Source organism: Tupaia chinensis, unplaced genomic scaffold (genome assembly GCF_000334495.1).
Source record: "Tupaia chinensis unplaced genomic scaffold, TupChi_1.0 Scaffold000534_1, whole genome shotgun sequence".
Classification (NCBI taxonomy): domain Eukaryota; kingdom Metazoa; phylum Chordata; class Mammalia; order Scandentia; family Tupaiidae; genus Tupaia; species Tupaia belangeri.
Window position 1 is genome coordinate 1,175,877 of NW_006160047.1, and position 20,984 is coordinate 1,196,860.

The following is a 20,984-nucleotide window of genomic DNA, read 5'->3' on the forward strand; positions in this document are numbered from 1 at the left end:
GTGGATGTTATGGCATGCCTCCCACATTCCACTTTAAGGACCAGGCACTCTTCCCCCCAGCTGTCAAGAGAGTTGCCTGCTGGTGGGCTCACAGCTGTGTTCCCTCCACAGGAACTGCCATGGGCTGAGGGGATCTTAAACCTTTCTCCCCAGAGGCAGCCCTCATAGAATGCCACAGCACAAAGGCTGGGCCTCCTGTCCTTGTGCTTCTTTTCAGGACACCTCTGAAGGGCTCTCCCAACTGTGGGGCTCCCTCCCTGGGAGATTTGCTTGGCCTTTGTTGCAATTGCACTGGAGTTCAATTTCCCACTCTACCCACCCCTGCTTCTGTCATGGCTTTACTGATAGTTCTAAGGCCGCTCCCAGTAAGCCTCTTAGAGAGCTCTGCCTCAAAGTCCACTTCCTCTGTTAGCCAGCTAAAGAAAGATGGTAATATGAAAATAAAAACAAATATAGTCATTGGTATTGGGGTGTACATTTTAGGGATCTGACAATTAGGTATAAAAGCGACAATAATTTTAAAATGAAAAAAGAAAACCCACAAAATTTAAGTCCAGTTTAGGTATAAAAATGGCGTTTTGCTTCTAAAAGTTTGTCTTGGTCACGTTGTCCTTTTTCTTTAATAAAAGTAATATTCTGACCTTTGCAACTCTATTAAGCTTGTTAGCTCAGTACGAAAAAAGCACTCCTGGTTAAACCCGAAAGATTTTGCCATGCCTAGGCTGTAGAGATTTAAAAGTGGGTAGACATTCTAATGGCACTTTGACATTAATGAGGTTGCTGAAATGGAAAAGTTTAAGGGTCAAAGATAAGAGCAGAACGGAGATCTTCTAGTGTTTCTTGTTCTTAATAATGACATATCAACTATGTATAATAAATTGATCATGAATCCTAACATAAAACATACCATATGTGTAAGTGCACTACTTAAATATTACAGTATTTTTTGCAAATAGAAATAATTCTAAAACTCTGTAAATATAAACATGTCACCCCAGATACAGTGTATTAAATTAAGCTTGTAACATTTCACTGTAACTTTGGGGAAGTGTGTAAGAATCTTAAAATTGCTTAATAGATTTTAATGTGTACTGTATGACAGCGTGTGTCTTTCATCTGCAGTGATAAAGATGTCTTTCTAGTCATTCACTATTTAACATGCTTCCCCTCTTTATATCTGTGGCATAAGAGTGCATGTTAGCTTTCAGAAGAGCACGTGTTTGTTGCTTCACTGCACACAGCCCTGTACTCCCAAGCCTGCACACGGTGTTAGCGATATTTAAAGCACTTGAGTCTAACGTTTTATAGGTCCTGATGAACTGAGCCTTTCAGACAAGCTACTGATATGAAGCTAATTCAGGCAAGACGTGTAATATGGAATGGATGTCTTTTTTTTGCCTTTGTTGTAATTTTTAAAAACTTACAGAGATACTTTTTAGAAGCTATAAATCAGCAACGTTTTAATTTGGTTTCTATCTTATAGTTATGGAAACATACCTGGCTCCTCCAAATTTCATCTTTATCTTCCATCCATTAATTTATGCTACCAAATGTTTACTAAGGTCTGTGATGGGCAAACTAATGTGCCATACACTAAAGGTATTTATGAAAAGCTTGGTGAGAACATGTTTGCAGTACAGACCGATGTGTAAGGAGTTATTTTAGAATATGATGCAGCATTATACACTGCATGTGGTTCAGAAATTTTCTTAAAACAGTCCCCGACTCCCGGCCACCTCTAAAGATACTATAATCTGGTGAAGAAGAGAAATAGATATAGAAATAACTGATACCAAACCTCTTAAGAAACTTCCCAACACTGGTGGCGGTGGGAAAGTGGTGCCCAGCGGCCTGAGATGGGAACATCGAGTGTATGCTGAGAGAATACTGAATAGGTCTTTTCGGGGAATTACTCACTTCTGTGCTTACCATTCAGAATTCCTGTACCAGGCGGCATCTTCATCGACTTTTTTCTTTCTTTCAAGTGTTAAGAATTCTCTTCTCGCACTTAGGCTAAGGAGGAAAAGAGCTTTGAAAGATTGCACTTTTCATATACTTCCAAATTATATAATAATTCTAAAAATGTTATATTTTAAAAATTATTTTAATCCTGTCAATGTCAGCATGGGAAGTAGCCCTTGAGATCCTTCATGTTAACATTGAAACAATAAGGAGTTCACTCCTTTTATAGCAGAGAACGGTAATGCATGATTTCATAACCATTTGTTAATGTCCCTCTGCATAGATATTATTTCAATATGATATATTTTAGGGTATTACTATGCTTGCAAAATCGTAGGGATTACTATACCTCTGAGAGAGCAGCAGATTCTGTCTTTTACTACTTTTTAAAAATTACCGTATTTTTCTTCCCCTCCTTCTTTTCTATCATTTGTCTATCTTTTTAAGATAATTTCTTGCCTTTGTGACTAAAATGTAGCAAAAGGACATATCCCTTGATCTGGGCTTTTTTTTTTTTTTAAAGAGCTCTTTGGGTAATAGGCTGTAGACTGAATGCTTATGAGTTGGTGTTCAGTTATCGAGAATGCCATCAGCAATGCCTTGTTGCTTTCTTATCAGCTACTTCCTGCTGTCAGCTTGGCACTTATTTCAATAGAAAAGGATTTGCATCAAATGTAATGCCTTATTATATACAGCTAACATGGGGTTTTTAATTGTGCAAACACATGAGACTCCTGCAGTGGTAGTCAATTTGATAAAAGGATTAGATTATGAATATTTTGTCATGATTAAAGATTAGTTCTGACTTATCGGAAGTAAGCCAGTGAAATTTGTCATGTATTTATCATTCAGGTGAGACTCCATTAAATTTGCTGTGTATGAAACCACAACGTATCCATGTCTTTATAGGTCTCTGATGAGTTTGATTATTCCTATTCAGATTATAGGTATTAGGGCTGTTTTGGGGTTTCTATACCTGCTCTGCTGCTCAGAGTATCTCGGGAGTCTGGGTTTCCAGTTTGGGGCCTTTGTTGTTTTTCATCTGTTATCTTTTGGAATAGTTATGTAAATATCTCTACAAACTCTCTGTAGTTTTTACTAAGGAAAATATAAATGGTATGTATCACAAGACATTCTGCGTGAATCATTTCTTCAGTGAAATGCCATCAGTAAAATGCAGAGGGATGAGAATTTCAATTTAGAAAGTATTTATTGAGTGAATGAATACTTCCTGCCAGAAATAGGCCTAGCTATTCAGATAGATTTAAAAGAAACTTTAAGTCTAATAGAGAAGATAAAAACTAAAGTCATAAAAATAACAAAATGTTGTTGTCTAAGACCTGAAACAATAGTGTGATTAGCACTGTTTTGGGGTATTTGGGAAGTATATAAAAAGTTTACAGTTCAGTTCTAGACATGGAAAATACTCAGTGAGCTTAGTATCAGGGTAGAACTGAATACTATCTCACCGGCATAATTCGTATTGGCCGTTTCTGTAGGACCAGCTGCTTTTAACAGGGATAGAGAGCATCACTGAGAACCGGAAACAAGTGGTTTCTCAGAGTAGAAGCCTGGTATCCTAAACTCTGATAATTTTTTACCTCAGGGACTTAAGGTCCTTCAAATGATTCTTTTTATTAGGGGAGAACTAGTTCAAGAAGTGTTTATAATAATTTCTTTGAGAATTCAGTTTCAAGGTTTTTAATGAGTTTTAGCTCACTAGCATGTTCTAAATTACTTAGATATCAAGTCTCTCAATCTACGTAGAAAAGGTTTCCCCTGTTGTGATATTTTTTTCTGGAAACCAGTACTGAGGCCAGCATATGGAATAGATTGTATAGTAGATGCTTTAGGAGAGAGGGTGATCTTTCAGAAACAATGATTCCTAAAAGGGTGTGGTTTTGGTAATTCAGTAAGATTATCGACTTTAATTTCTTATGTGTATTAATGATGGACTATATTATATCAGCGATTTTTGAACTAGATTTCCTGGAGAATACTTAAGTTGAGGGGTAAGTCAAGTGTAGGACAAAGGAGTGTCTGACAAACTTAGAACAGAGATTTAGTAACTTTAGTTCCAGTCCTGTCTCTACCTCCATTTCTAGCTCACTATAGTGAAGCAGTTTTGTTTAAGGAGTGTTTCTCTTAAGGAACACCTTTTATTGCCAGTATATTGATAATACAGAATTTGATACTAGTACATTTGATTCTATGTAATTTATACTTATACTAAGATACTGTTCACTCATACTTTCTCACTTCCTCGTACATGAGCTATTCCTATGCATTTATTTATAAATTGTCAAATATTTTACTGCCAAAATATTTTAGAGCTTGTATAAAGAAACTGAAGTACTTTGAAATAAAAATAGTATTAATAAAGGTATATTTAGTTAAAAAAATAAGAAAGTTTGATGAAAAGCTCATACTTGAACTAGTATTTATTTTGAGTAATGAATAACAGTGTGTTCTGGCCTCCTGGAAAAATTTAAGAAGCATTTAAAGACTGTAGAATAATGTTAATGAAAGAGGGAAACTTTTCCTGAACTGATTGAATACTTTAACAGAGGTGTGTTTTGTTTTGGTTTTGTTTTTGTTTTTCTTTTTGGAGAGGTTTTTGCTATAGGGCACGTGCGCGCACCAGACAGAGATAGAAAGCGAGAAATCACCCCCCAGGGGAGATGGCCATGCGGCAATCCTTTCTCCTCCATTCTCCTCTCGGGATCTTGGGCATGCACGCACATGGGCCCGGCGTGAGTTTAAGCCACCGGGTCCGGGACTCGAACCGCTGTCGACTACGTGGGAGTCCAGTGACATAGCCATTACGCTAACTGCTGGTCCCCCAAGAGAGGTGTGTTTTTAAGTTTTGCAGAGCTATAAGTATTTTTAAAGGCTATGATTTTCAAGACTTATGATTTTATTTCTGTGTGTTTTTTTTTTTTTTTTTTAGAAAATTCAGTCAACATTGGTGGTAGTCAATTTGATAAAAGGATTAGATTATGAATATTTTGTCATGATTAAAGATTAGTTCTGACTTATCGGAAGTAAGCCAGTGAAATTTGTCATGTATTTATCATTCAGGTGAGACTCCATTAAATTTGCTGTGTATGAAACCACAACGTATCCATGTCTTTATAGGTCTCTGATGAGTTTGATTATTCCTATTCAGATTATAGGTATTAGGGCTGTTTTGGGGTTTCTATACCTGCTCTGCTGCTCAGAGTATCTCGGGAGTCTGGGTTTCCAGTTTGGGGCCTTTGTTGTTTTTCATCTGTTATCTTTTGGAATAGTTATGTAAATATCTCTACAAACTCTCTGTAGTTTTTACTAAGGAAAATATAAATGGTATGTATCACAAGACATTCTGCGTGAATCATTTCTTCAGTGAAATGCCATCAGTAAAATGCAGAGGGATGAGAATTTCAATTTAGAAAGTATTTATTGAGTGAATGAATACTTCCTGCCATAAATAGGCCTAGCTATTCAGATAGATTTAAAAGAAACTTTAAGTCTAATAGAGAAGATAAAAACTAAAGTCATAAAAATAACAAAATGTTGTTGTCTAAGACCTGAAACAATAGTGTGATTAGCACTGTTTTGGGGTATTTGGGAAGTATATAAAAAGTTTACAGTTCAGTTCTAGACATGGAAAATACTCAGTGAGCTTAGTATCAGGGTAGAACTGAATACTATCTCACCGGCATAATTCGTATTGGCCGTTTCTGTAGGACCAGCTGCTTTTAACAGGGATAGAGAGCATCACTGAGAACCGGAAACAAGTGGTTTCTCAGAGTAGAAGCCTGGTATCCTAAACTCTGATAATTTTTTACCTCAGGGACTTAAGGTCCTTCAAATGATTCTTTTTATTAGGGGAGAACTAGTTCAAGAAGTGTTTATAATAATTTCTTTGAGAATTCAGTTTCAAGGTTTTTAATGAGTTTTAGCTCACTAGCATGTTCTAAATTACTTAGATATCAAGTCTCTCAATCTACGTAGAAAAGGTTTCCCCTGTTGTGATATTTTTTTCTGGAAACCAGTACTGAGGCCAGCATATGGAATAGATTGTATAGTAGATGCTTTAGGAGAGAGGGTGATCTTTCAGAAACAATGATTCCTAAAAGGGTGTGGTTTTGGTAATTCAGTAAGATTATCGACTTTAATTTCTTATGTGTATTAATGATGGACTATATTATATCAGCGATTTTTGAACTAGATTTCCTGGAGAATACTTAAGTTGAGGGGTAAGTCAAGTGTAGGACAAAGGAGTGTCTGACAAACTTAGAACAGAGATTTAGTAACTTTAGTTCCAGTCCTGTCTCTACCTCCATTTCTAGCTCACTATAGTGAAGCAGTTTTGTTTAAGGAGTGTTTCTCTTAAGGAACACCTTTTATTGCCAGTATATTGATAATACAGAATTTGATACTAGTACATTTGATTCTATGTAATTTATACTTATACTAAGATACTGTTCACTCATACTTTCTCACTTCCTCGTACATGAGCTATTCCTATGCATTTATTTATAAATTGTCAAATATTTTACTGCCAAAATATTTTAGAGCTTGTATAAAGAAACTGAAGTACTTTGAAATAAAAATAGTATTAATAAAGGTATATTTAGTTAAAAAAATAAGAAAGTTTGATGAAAAGCTCATACTTGAACTAGTATTTATTTTGAGTAATGAATAACAGTGTGTTCTGGCCTCCTGGAAAAATTTAAGAAGCATTTAAAGACTGTAGAATAATGTTAATGAAAGAGGGAAACTTTTCCTGAACTGATTGAATACTTTAACAGAGGTGTGTTTTGTTTTGGTTTTGTTTTTGTTTTTCTTTTTGGAGAGGTTTTTGCTATAGGGCACGTGCGCGCACCAGACAGAGATAGAAAGCGAGAAATCACCCCCCAGGGGAGATGGCCATGCGGCAATCCTTTCTCCTCCATTCTCCTCTCGGGATCTTGGGCATGCACGCACATGGGCCCGGCGTGAGTTTAAGCCACCGGGTCCGGGACTCGAACCGCTGTCGACTACGTGGGAGTCCAGTGACATAGCCATTACGCTAACTGCTGGTCCCCCAAGAGAGGTGTGTTTTTAAGTTTTGCAGAGCTATAAGTATTTTTAAAGGCTATGATTTTCAAGACTTATGATTTTATTTCTGTGTGTTTTTTTTTTTTTTTTTTAGAAAATTCAGTCAACATTGGTTGTTGTGCTTTAGCCAGACAGAGGTCTATAAAAGCAGAGATTGCATTCCTATCTGTTACTTGGGCTACAAACATTTTTATATTCAAAAATTAAAATACTGACTAAATGACACACCATCAAATATCTTGGAAGTCAGAAACAATTATTATGGTATAATTTTTCTTGATAAGAAAAATCATATCCAAACAAAGAAGGTAATTTTTAAGGCGAATTTAAACTAGCAACAACAGAAATCTGGTTTACTCAGTTTTGCCCTCTAAAACTCCTCTTAGTTGCAGGTTCTTTTGCATTATTTCAAACTCTAATCCTCTGAGCGGGTAATTAACGGACCAGAAAAGCCATTTGTGGAAAAGAAGAGTCATAAGGGTGAAAATATTTCTTCACTGAATGATCTTTAAGAAGTAAATAATTACAAACGGAAAAGATTTGGGATGACCAATCTAAATCTGAGGATAATTAGAAGGACTAGACTATGGAAATCGAAATGCTTGGCATGTGCAACAATTCTCATATCATAACAAGACTAATTAAATATTTAGAAACCAAAATCCCCTCACAATTTGAAGAAAAATAACCCACGACAAAGGGTCTGTAACTTTGCCGATAATTAGCAAGGGTTATAGGAAGGAAAAACATCACAGATTGGCTCCAAAGCTCTACAAGGTCATGTCTTATTACGCTGTGTCTTTTATATAGTCTGGTAACAAGTTTCTTGCTAATTTAATCTAACTAGGGCATCCCATAGCGATTTCCCATTTCCCTTGTTAAAAATGTGATAGTTTCTGCAAGTGCAAACTGTAGTAGGTTAACATTTTTATAAATAATTGCTTTTAATTGATACACGTTGTAAGTTTTGTGAATTATTAAAAGCAGAGATCTTGAAAATTTGGACACAGAAGCAATTTTTTTAAAGAATTTCGAAATTTTATAGTCTTAGCCCTACCTAAATTATTTCATTCCTTTCATTAAGTAGTTAGACCTGATGACCCTGTGAATGAAACTTAGTCTCAGTGGCATGCTTTGTAAATAAATACTTCTTATTTTGCTAATAAAAGCAAGCACATTTATGTTGAATGTGCATTTCTGCAAACAAGAGATTTTGTACTGGATTAATAAAGCTTTGAATGAGTCAGGCCTAATTTGCATTAAACTGACCCCAAGGTCCAGTAAAAACTACAAGGAATTTCAGAGGTTGATTTCTGCAAATCAGCATTGCCATTTTAAAGTGCTTATTTTTTTAAATTAATGTGAAATTTTTGAGGAATTTTTGATGTTTCTAATGTGTGTGAATCAACTATAAACATTAAAACATATACTTTGTGGTTAAAATTTCTGGCAGATTCAGGATGATTATGATTTGTATCTGATCTTCAGATATAAAATGATTGAATATATCACTTTTACATTATTCCTGCTTTTACAAGCTTATACAGGATTTAACTGTCATGCTTTTGTTGACTAGCCAGGGTCACCTGATATTTACTTTTTCCCTCTGTTTTTCTGTTTCTTGTGCATACTCTAGTCTAAATCAGGTGGAATTATGTTTCTATTTTGATTGTACAGAAAGACATTTTGTGTTTTTGTTGGTGGCTATTAAAACAATGAGTTGGATATTACATTTTTTATGAATAAGATTTCAAATATTTAATCACAGTTGGAATTTTCAGAAATTCAGAATTGTACTTAAAACTTTTGAAAGCATCAATAGAGAACATATAATGGAGGAAAAAATCATGTTTATTTTTTTCCGAACTATGTTATCTGTGAGTTTCTGGTGGTTACTGTGTTTCGACAATTAATTTAAAAATACTTTGAATAACAGAGTATTCTATAATGCACACAGTGTAATTAATAATCTTAACATGCCTAAAGAATTCTATATGATAGTTAGAAATCTTCTAGATCACATAAATTATGAGAGCATAGTTATGTGACAAATGGGAACATTACTATAGAACACCTCTTTTTTGCCATATTAATTACACACCATTTAGCTTCCTAATGCTATGTTTACCTAGCAATTAGTTAAGCTCACAAATCATCATTAATAAATATTTAAAGAAAATAGACCCACTTAGCTCTACAGGATAAAAGTTTAGATGATAAAAGAGCATTTCATTATAAAATTAAAAAGTAAGAATTTGACTTAACATCCAGCCAAGTTTCCCTCTTGCATCCGTGAGGGTGATTGTGACCTTGAGTTTTGGGATGTAATTTCTTTACATTCTCTCATTCACTTGATTACTTTGCTGGAGCAAACCTATTTACATTGGCGCTTACCTGTTCGTATTCTAAGGTCATCTGTACAAAAATTTGTTCTGACTTTGGACTGAAGAAAAGACCACTGTTCTAATAGCAAGAATATTAGGTCGTATGGAAAAGTGATACTAAGGAAACTTTTTTTTCCCTTCTCTGAGGAGAATACGTAATCTAATCTCTCTTAAGTGTTTAGTAGTGTGTTCATGATATACAACAGTGTCCAAATCGACACAATTCTCTAATCAGGGGCAGCCTATTGAAGCAGAATTGGAAGTCCGGTGTTTATTGTCTGTGGACTTTATTTATTCATTAATACGAGCAGAAATAACCAGGTTATCCATTCATCATTATTTCAGCCATTCAGAAACACTTGCTGAAGCCTTATGTGCCAGGCATATAATCACCTCCAATTAGACTTATAACTTGGCAGCCTGCTTTGCCTTTGTCTTCAGATCTTGTAGTAAGCTTTCTACATTTTCAAAACTTATGTACTTGGGGAGAATAAAATTTGCTTTTAACCTATGTTTTTATTTAATTGAGTGACTGAGGCTCACAAATGGATGTCATTCTTATGCGATTAAGGAATAGTTCATAGTGCAATAATTTAACTGTAGATGATCCTTCATTTAGACTGGATAATTCACCTGTGGCTGATGTTTAACCTCTTCCCAGGTTCCCTGTGATTGTCTTATTTATATTGGCATTTTGAAAAGGAGTATCAGTGCATGGTATTCTAATACCAAGGAATCATTTATTTCATCTCCAAAAAAATAAACACATGTAATCAAGATAGAAAGGGGGTAAAAAGCAGACCTATTATTGCTAGTACTTGTAATTGAAGTTTAAAGATAAAATAAAAATTCTACTAAGAGACAGAAATAGTTGAAGCATTTTTCTTTGAACATACAGATTCAGTAAGGAATTGGACTAATTCTAGAGGATGATTTCAAATTTAAGCAAACTTGAATTTTGTCATGATACTGAGTTTTTCTGTTGAATGCTGGAATATTTGTTCAAGTTGGTAGATTTTGCATTTTTAATCTTCCTTAGAACTGTGGTGAATAATGGCCCCTGGCAGGAGATAATGAAATTTTCTTAATTTATATTTTCAAGTAGAAGCTTCAATTGAAAATGGCATCCTATGGCCTGAAGACATAGCTCTAGTACCAGTTTCAGGGGGGCTGCAGTAATAAGGCAGGACCATCGGTGCTGGGAAACGAGGGGACAGTGAAGAAGTAATTTAAGGAAGAAAAGAAAATGCACCAAAGCTTTATTGTAGCATATCTAATGATCTGCAGAAGATTCCCAATGGTTTTTGGAGCATGACTGGAGAAAGGAATGTTATCTTGCCAAAACAGAAGCCCCTGCTTAATCAGCAGAACAAGACTATTGATTAAAACACCTCTCACAATAGATTACACATGGAATCTCATCTCCATACTTTGCACTTGGTAAAGTGTAATAATGAGCATAAGATAATCAAAAGAAGAGTAAAAGCAATTTGTTAGGTATTGTACAATTCAAGATTAGAGTCAGGATGGAAACAAATTTGCATGAATAGTTCCGCCTGTTTTTAAAGATATACACAGCAAAGAATCTAAGCACTACAAGATTTTGGAACAGTAAAAAATGCTCTTCTCCTTTAAGGAGCATCTTACATTAAAGGACATTGTTATTGGTGCTTTGTTGTTGTCCGTGCTGATTGTGGTAATTCCTATTTGTTCAGATTTGTTATGCGAGCACGGTGGGCAGCTTGCCTATTATCCTGTTTAGCCTTAACAACAACTTCTAGCCTTACATTTTACAGATGAGAAAACTAAGGCTGAAAGGCATGCTTATGGAGGCACAGCTAAGCAAGCAGCCCAGCTGGAACCCAGTTCCTTCAGATTCCAAAGAAAGCCTTAGCTTTTAAACACTAATCTTACCAATTATCACATCGTTTTGCTTCTAAGCAGACGTTAACCAATATACTTTACTTTTTTAATACAAATTATTCTCAGCTTGTAAGTAATGTGTGCATTGTAACTTATTTCACTTACATATTTTAAAAGGTTAAGGAAAGGAAACATATTAATAGTGTGTTTACATTAATATATCATTAGTAGTGAAACATTATGTCTCCGAAATTAAAAAGATATTTTCTCAAAATACTGTTGTTAATCTGTGCATGACAGCGTCTAAGTAATTTCTGTATACTACTATGTAAATTAATGATGTGACACTTTTTTTATAGAATGTATTTTCATCAATTACACATTTTTCTTAGGAACATTTATCTTAATTTCAAAAATAGCATGGATGTACTAGAAGTTAATATGGAGAACTGAAAACATTGATTATATCTGAAAGATAAAATACATTGTAATACTTTTAGCTTTATTCCATTTGTTAATTGTGGTGGGCAAGAGATGCATTAGATATTCCTTAAAGTGTTCAAAATTTCTTCTTTTACATATTGTGTGTAAAACCAGACCGCATTTTCAGGTTTGTGGAAAATGCATGTTATAAAAAACTATGCATGGGGAACCAGCAGATGGCATAATGGTTACATTGCCGGACTCCTACATAGTTAACTGCGGTTCAAGTCCCAGAGCCAGTGGCTTGAAACACGCTGAACGTGGGTACATGTGTGCCCCCAATCCCAAGAATGGAGGAGAAAGGATTGCAGCATAGCAATCCCCCTGGGGGGGGTGGTAATTTCTTGCCTTTTCTCTCTCTGTCTCTCTGGCGAGCACACACATCCTATAGCAAAAATCTCTCTTAAAACAACCAAAAAAATTGTGCATGAATTTAAAAAAATTTTTTTGCACCAAAGTGACCTTTAAATTAAAGTGTGCACTTTAATTCCATTTTTCACAAACTTATTAAAGTACCCTTCTACCATAGATTTTTAAATATTTACTCTAATTTTGGCTAATCAGTGAATATATTGATATTTTCTGTGCATAGGAAGTAAATGAATATACTCATCTTCAAAATTACTATTTTCTTCAGCTTTTAGAAATGAACATTTTGGAACCAGCAGTTGGCAGGATGGCTATGCCACTGGACTCCCATGTTGTCAACCATGGTTCAAGTCCCGGACCTGGTGTTTTAAACTCACGCCAGGCGCGAGTGTGTGCATGCGTGCCCAAGATCCCTAGAGGAGAATGGATTGAGGCGTGGCCATTCTCCCCTGGGGGGTGATTTCTCACTTTCTGTCTCTGTCTCTCTCTGTCTTTCTGGTGTGTGCATGCGCCCTATAGCAAAAACCTCTCCAAAAGAAAAGAAATGACTATTTGTCTTCATCCCTTAGTAGAATGTTTTCCCTTCATTAGGGTAGGAAGACTAGTATTTAGTTTTGAAATTATGTTTTAAATTCAGCATTTTACCCCCATTTAAACCAGTTTATGGAAGCAGCACTTCGGATTTTCTGTGTCATGGTTGATGAGTTTTATGAATAAGATGTAAGGCTTATGAATATTAATAACAGAAATAATACTTGTATTCCAGTGTTTGACCCTGATAATATTGCAAAGCATTTATTACTGGGTTTATTTTAGTTACATATGGAATTCTAAGGTTGATGGTGTACTTTATACTTTAATAAGAAAAGTAGAGGAAATAATCTTTTTTTTTTTTTTTGAGAGGCTTTTTGCGATGGTGGGCGGGGACCCGCAACCAGAACAGGGGCCGCGTGCGCTCGCCAGACAGACAGAGAGAGACATAGAGACAGAAAACGAGAAATTGCCCCCCAGGGGGTATGGTCACGCCGCAATCCCTTCTCCATTCTCCTCGCGGGATCTTGGGCACGCACGCACACGCACCCGGCGTGAGTTTTAAGCCACTGGGTCTGGGACGCGAACCGCGGTCGACTATGTGGGAGTCCAGCGACATAGCCATTACGCTAACTGCTGGTTTCCAGAGGAAATAATCTTGAAAATTATGGTCTGTTGCAACTTAAAATAATATGTGGAAATAATAATATAGGTATTGTTATAGTGTTTTTAACTTAGTGATGTGAAATAATGGCTAGACCTTTATCTTTACATGTCAGATTTAAAATTTTTGGAAATGTCTCTTTCCTACAAGCACATGCACCCCATGGCACACACTTTGGGGAGGGAATTAGCAAGGGGCACAGCCATGGTGGCAAGAGCTGCTAAGACTCTGCAGACTAGGACCACTTAAGAGTCCCAGGTGGGAGGCTCAGGTGAGACTCCATTCAACCTAAAGGCTGTGGTGGAGTGGCATGTGCCTGTAATCCTAACAGTTTCAGGAGGCTGAGACAGGAGGATCATGATGTAGAGAAATTATGTTTTTGTTTTGTTTTTTAATTATCAAGGGCGATATGTTAACATTATAAGTTCTGTTAAGTATTTCTTGCATAAATCATACTAGTCACCTAGTTCTGTTTCACTTGTATTTTATTAATTTATAGAGAAACCATGTTGCCATCCATAATTCTTTCTTCTTTTTTAAGTTGCCAGAGGTCATGTGCACTCACTAGATAGAGAAAGAAAAGGAAAGCAAGGAAGCTCTCTCTGTGGGACATGCTCACGCAGCAGTCCTTTCTCCTCCATTCTCCCTTCTTCAGGGATATGGGATGTGACCCACACCTGTGTGCTTCTCTAGCCCCCAGATCCAGGATTCCAACAATACAGTCGCCCAGGTGGGATCCAGCTGCCTTAACCGCCAGGTCAGGAGCTGGTCCCAGTATTGTACTGACATACCTAAACCCATCTTGTTTTAACCTGCTCATTTGCAAATGCATTAGCATGCATTAGAATCACTGGCGAGTGTGTTAAATTGGAGATTGGTTGGTACCACCCCAGAGTTACTAGATCTGTCGTTTTGGATATGGCCTCATAATGTGCAATTTTTTTTTTTTTAAGATTTTTGTTATAAGACTCATGTGCTAACTGGTGAGACAGACAGAAAGTGAAAACACCCTCCAGAAGGGATGGCCACACCATAATCCCTTCTCCTCTATTTTCTTCTTGGGATTCTGGCATGCTCCCCACATGAGTTTCAGCAGCAGGGTCCAGGACCTAAACTATGGTGACACCACCTGCTGACTCCCATAGTGAACATTTCTAACAAGTGTCAAAAAACCTGCTGATGCTGCTGGTTTGAGGACCTGATTGTGAAAACCACTGCTTCAGCTTTTATATCTGTACATCTTTATACATATCAATTAAAGTAAGTTATTTGAAAGCCAAAGTTTAAAATATATCAAGTATCCATTTCTCCACAATGAACAGTAATTGTAGTGGCTTTAAATGGTAATCAAAGACCATTTACTTAAAATTTTTTTTTTCTCTTTTGCCTTGTTCTCAATTATACTCCATTTTTATGCTTAGCATTTAAGGAAAGTGTAGATTATTAACCTAATAAATCTACATAGCATTTCCAAAATATGCTGATGTTTTAGTTCTTAATACAACGATACTTTTAATGATAAAGAAACCTTTTAATGTGGGGGGGAAAGGGAGAAAGTGAGGCTGGGAACTTTGCCCAGTATGAGAATACCAACTCTGGAATACCTTTCTTAGGTTAGCTATGCCTTCTTCATTGGAATGAAAACTTGAAGCTGAGCCCATGGAGTGAGTTCACTTTGCCTCTGTGGCTAATTAATTGCTGTCTCTTTCCCAGTCTTTCTAAATGATAGCAATTTGCAGTTTTACAATTGAATAAGAGCATATTGGTTAAGACATTTTTAGGTTTTTCTCAGTATTGACATTTTGCGTTGGGTATTTCCTTTCTCCGTGTGTCCCTACCCGACCCTTAATCTATTTAGAAACTTACATGTTCTTCCTGCATTCATAAAGGAATACAGTCTTTATTTTTATTTCCATAATTTGTATCTCAAAAAGCTTAGATTCGTTTCCAGGAATTCAGACACTGCTATGGAAAGCTCTGAATTTCTTGCATTTTGCAGTTAAGGCTCCTCTTCTTGCTGATCCTGTACTGGTTTAGTCCTGAAAGTCCAATTTTTCACAAAATTAATTCCTTGTACTTGTGGTAATACATTAGGAATTTTTACATGTGAAACGAACATTTTTGATATCTTGGGAAACCATGAATTATAGAGTCAGTATAATTTTACTCGCAGGAACTCCATTAAGTTTCTCTACTACCTTCCATTTTGCTAAAGATTCTATTACAGAATTAACACCTTTTGCTGTCTTAAAGTGAGTACTTTGTACAGTGTGATTATTTAAAGAAATAAAAATTACGTGGAATGGATGTAATTGGTTTTGACATTAATTTGAACTTGTAATTGTCATATGACTAATACAAAGTTGTTTAGAAACAAAAAGGAAATATGGGCAATTATTTTTCATTTTATGGTGTTGGTTCTTTTCAGGCAAAATATAATGGAAGCAGGGATGATTATCTCTTGTATCTTTCCTACAAAACATAGTGTGTCACTGAGGAAACAAAGTAAAAGACTTCAAATCCCATGTTAAAATTAGTTTTATTCATCTGATTATTCTGATGGGGAAAAGAAATGGGGTAATTTTGAATGAATTCTTTATTTTTGTAAAACGGGATAGATTTCCAGATTCTTTGAGAGGTGCTTCTTCCTTCACCTTGGTCCAAAGTCTTCATCTATTTCAGCATTGAGTACAATCTCCTTTTGCTCTTGCTTGTTCCTAGTTTAGTGATAGAAGAGACTTCAGTTACAAAGTGTGCAGTATATGAAAAGTTTACTTAGGGAACCAGCAGTTAGTGTAATGGCTATGTCGCTGGACTCTCACGTAGTCAACCACGGATTGAATCCCGGACCTGGTGGCTTAAAACTCATGCTGAGTGCGTGTGTGTGCATGCCCAAGATCTGGAGAGGAGAATGGAGGAGAAGGGATTGCGGCGTGACCATACCCCCTGGGGGGTGATTACTATGATATATATATATATATATAAATATATGTATTTATATGTATACACATATACACTTTTTTTTAAGAGAGATTTTCGCTATAGGGCATGTATGTTCACCTGAGAGACAGAGAGAGAGAGAGACAGTAAGAAAGGAATTGCCCCCCCCCCAGGGGTGATGGCCACACCACAATCCCTTCTCTTCCATTCTCCTCTTGGGATTTGGGGATGCACGCACACATGCCCAGCGTGAGTTTTAAGCTGCCAATTCCAGGACTCAAATTGCAGTCAACTATGTGGGAGTCCAGCGACATAACCAGTATGCCATCTGCTGGTCCCAACTATAATATATTTTAAAAGCAACCAAAACAGAAAAATTTAGTTGAGTGGTTTTATAATAAAACATAGACCATGGTTATGAAAGGAATATCTAATACACAGGAATATAAATTTATCCATTTCTGAGGTGTGCGACTGAGATTAAGTAAAATGGGTATGAAGATTAAGTAAGATGGGAAGGAATAAATACAAGGATGAGGGAAACAGCAGTTAGCGTAATGGCTATGTCGCTGGACTCCCACATAGTCAACCGCGCAGTTCACGTCCTGGACCTGGTAGCTTAAAACTCACACCGGGCGCGTGTGCGTGCGTGCCCAAGATCCCAAGAGGAGAATGGAGGAGAAGGGATTGCGGCGTGACCATTTCCCCTGGGGGGTGATTTCTCGCTTTCTGTCTCTATGTCTCTCTCTGTCTGGCGAGTGCAGGCGCCCTATAGCGAAAATCTCTCAAAAAAAAAAAAAAAAACAAGGATGAAATAAAGAACTTCAGCATTTGACAGGGACCAGGTTAAGGATGAAAGATTCCTAGAGAATCAAGAAGCTTAAAAAGTGCAAACTTTCCTTTTTGCTGCAAAGTTTAAGAAGAAAAGGAAACATCAGAATTATGTTTCTACGTTAGTTGAAATATTTGATATTGATCTATTAAGAAATCTCAAATCTACCTGTTTTACATTTTAATTTTAAAAGCATTTATTCATTTAATTTTTCCCATGAGAGAAAAAAGAGAGAGAGAAACAGCACCCCAACAGAGTCCTCACGCTATTCTCTACCCTTTGTCTAAGCCAACCTCTATCATGGGCACCCACTATGTTCAGGGATAGTCCAGGACACAAACCCAGGACCTTTCCCATGTGGGTTCAGTTGTGTTAACACTGTGCCACCGCCTAGCCCCTGCTTTATATTTGGGGATATAAAATTAGTTCTGTGGTTTATGTTAAAATAATTGATTTACACTAAATAGTGAATTATTAATTACTGTTTTTATTGAGTAAACTAATTTGAGAGGAGAATAATAAGAGGAGAATATGATGTTACAGAAGAGAGTGACACTACACCATTTTCGTATATATTCTTGGAAATTACAGAATATTAAAAAATGCCGTATGGTTTATAAGGTAATCATAATAAACATTATTAGCTTAATAATTGTACAAGTAACATTAATTATAATTTAACTTGATTCTTTTTCTGCTGTCCTTTAATTAGTTTTGATAGAGTCTGAGCTGTTTCTTGAGGATTCTTTTTCGTGCTGTTTCAGAGGACCTTTGCATACTGTAGATGATCTGGTATTTAAATTGTTAAATAAATTTTGTTACAATGCTCTTGTTCTGCCCACTTTGCCTTCTTAATACGTAGACTATCAGAAAGCATATTAAAAACTCTGTGAACATTCCATTCCACTGGGTTGTAATCCAACCAAATCATATAAGAAGGAGTTCTTGCTTTTACAAAGCTTATTAAAAAAATGCTACTTGGAATATTTCATAGAGCTGAAATAAATATCTTATGTACAATTATCAATTAATTCCAGTACTGTTAATGAATTAACGACAAGGCAAAAATAGGAAAATACTTTCATGTAACAATAAACAGGACATCCTAGACATCATGTATGGATGCTTTTTTAATATCATATTTCGGATGCTTTTTTAATATCATATTTTAGGGAGTACTGATTTGGAAGAACTGATCTTCCTAATAGCCATATTGTATTGATTGTATAAACACCATGAGCTATGACAACAGCAAAAGTACAGCAATGCGTAGCTATTCAGTATATGCTAGGCATAGTGCAAAATGCGTTAAGTTCTTGACATTGTTTATGCAGGCAGTAACATGTAAGGTAAGGTCTACTAGTTCAGTATCTGGTATTGAAATGAGAAGGAAGTGCTAGTAATAGCAAACTTAACAGAAAACTGGATTTAGAAAGTAAAGTTAAAAACCTGGCTCTCCATTTGATTCAGTATATTATCAGAACTTCCTGCAGAATAATCTAGGGTATGACTGTATATGTCTTATGTGTGTCTTCCCCCCACCCCCCATAGGGCACATACACTCACCAGAGAGAGGCAAAGTGGGGGAAAAAAAAAATCACCCACTAGCATGTATAGCCACACTGCAATCTCTTCTTCATTCTCCTCTTAGGATTTCTGGTTTGCATGCACAAATGCCCACATGAGTTTAAAGCCACTGGGTCTGGTACTCAGATTACAGTCAGCCATATGGGATCCAGAGCTTAACCTCCATGCCACCCGCTGGCCCCCATCGTACTTTTTTTTTTTTTTTAAAGAATTTATTTAATTTTGTTTATCGTTATCATTATTCTTCAGTTTGCTTCATGGCACAGATAGTCATCAGAGAGAAGAGAGGGAAAATGAGAAAGCAAGTCACCAGGTCCTACTCTCAAACTTTGGTCGGCCATGTGGGAGTCCAGCGCTTTAACCACCATGCCACTTACTGGCCCACCATTTTTTATTTTTTTCCCTAAAGCATTATTTTATACAATTTTGTCCACCATTATTATTTTTAAATTTGACCAGAGAGATTGAGGGAAAATGAGAAAGCAAGCATCAAGGTCCAGGAATAGAACTATGGTTGGCCATGTGGGAGCCCAGTGCCCCAACCAGCATGCCACCTGCAGGACCCATAGTACCATTTATTAAATTGTCATTTTAATTCTTAAGTATGGCATGGCATCCTGGTAAGCTTGTTTGTTTTGGGATGTGTGTCTAATACATGTTTAATTAACGTGTCTAAAATTCAAATCAAAATGTATAATGATGGAGAGCTGTTGACTATTTTCTTTTTACTTCTAGTTCAAATTTACTGTGACACATGATACAGAGATAGTATAACGTAAGGAAAATATGACTTATGACTAATAATGTAGAACAATGTACTATCAGTTAACTTTTAAATTTATTTTCTTAGTTGCTTAAAGAAGATATGAGTCAGTTCTACATTGTATTTCTTCAGTAAAAATAAGCAAATAAATTATGATACACAAGTTTGATTTGTTTTGTCTTCCAGGTGCAACAATCGAACACAGTGTATAGTAGTTACTGGGTCAGATGTATTTCCTGATCCATGTCCTGGAACATACAAATACCTTGAAGTCCAATATGAATGTGTCCCTTACAGTAAGTATGAAATTTATATTGTTCACTTCCTCCAGCATTACTTGTTGATGCTGAACGACTACACATGTGAAAGAAGCATATGTTTATGGCCTACAAAACCATTATGCATGCAGAGCACTAACAGACTCGGGCCTCCAATTAGCTTCATGAAGTGTGGAAGGAAGCCATAGTGTGAAGCTGGCCAAGTGTCTGTCTGTGTTCTTAAGTGTTTGGCTTTTAAGGCTAGTGTTTTTCCAGAAAACAAACTTGAATTAGCTATTCAATAGGGCAGATAGAAATCTGTACTTTTGCCCAATACCAGTTGCTGACAAATTGGTTTGGCGCGCAGTTTTCTAAAGGAGGAATTGACTTCAGTTTTAATCGTGAGTTACTTGAATGGCTACCTGCTGTTGTAGTAACTTTAGTGCCTGGTAAAAGCTACCACTGCAGCAACCAAAGCAAGTGATTTCCTTTTGTTCCATTGTCCCTAAGAGAGCATTTCTTCATCATATTCAATCATGAAATCTTAATACTAAATGAAATAGAGAAATATAGCAGGCTCTTGCACATATTTCTGTTTTTAATTTTGTAGCATCATTTTTAAGATCCTACAGAGGCATATTTAAAATTCGATTGAAAATTTTAGAGGTAGTCTTTGACTCATGCTCTTAATTCTGTGTAGTTTTCTTTCTAATCTCAGAATTTGTACTTCTAAATCATATTCTACACTTGCACTTGAAAAAGCATTTATGACAATGCAAGTTTGAACATGTTAACCTAATTTTTATAAGTTAGTTTGATAATGTTGTCTTTTTTAATGAAAAAAAAAAAATCATGTCACCGTAGTTCATAGGCATTTGAATTAAAAGATTTTCGTGTTCCCTCCATAAAAAGGTTGGATTCAATAAGTAGTGAAATTGATAATTGCTGTTACCTCAAAAACCGTATCATTGGTTCTGATAGATTCAAATGTCCGTACTATTAGTATTTATAAACTCAAAGGACCAAATTCTGATAAATACACTATCTCCAGTATAGTTGTATATATTCTTACACATTCAGTAAAGATATTCTCTTTCTCCTCTCGGCCACAGTTTTGATAAATTGGCTTTTGTGTTATCAGTTAAAGGCCAAACATAGATTATCTTTTCTTTTCATCCCTGCTCTGTGTTCCTGTGAAATGGATGCTTTTTATATTTTCAGTATTTTCTATGCCATTTGTAGGATCGAAGCCTACTGAGTGCAC

General features: G+C 36.0%; 1 protein-coding gene across 9 annotated transcripts in view; it reads left to right on the forward strand.

Annotated features, from left to right (window-relative positions):
• The window catches only part of ADGRL2 (adhesion G protein-coupled receptor L2), a 251,158-nt gene that overhangs the window by 175,991 nt on the left and 54,183 nt on the right, over positions 1–20,984 (forward strand). For all 9 annotated transcript variants that reach the window (XM_014591132.2, XM_027775245.1, XM_027775246.1 and 6 more), the window contains exon 4: positions 19,650–19,759. In XM_014591132.2, coding sequence (XP_014446618.1) covers positions 19,650–19,759 — 110 coding nt within the window. The remainder of the gene's footprint in view (positions 1–19,649; positions 19,760–20,984) is intronic.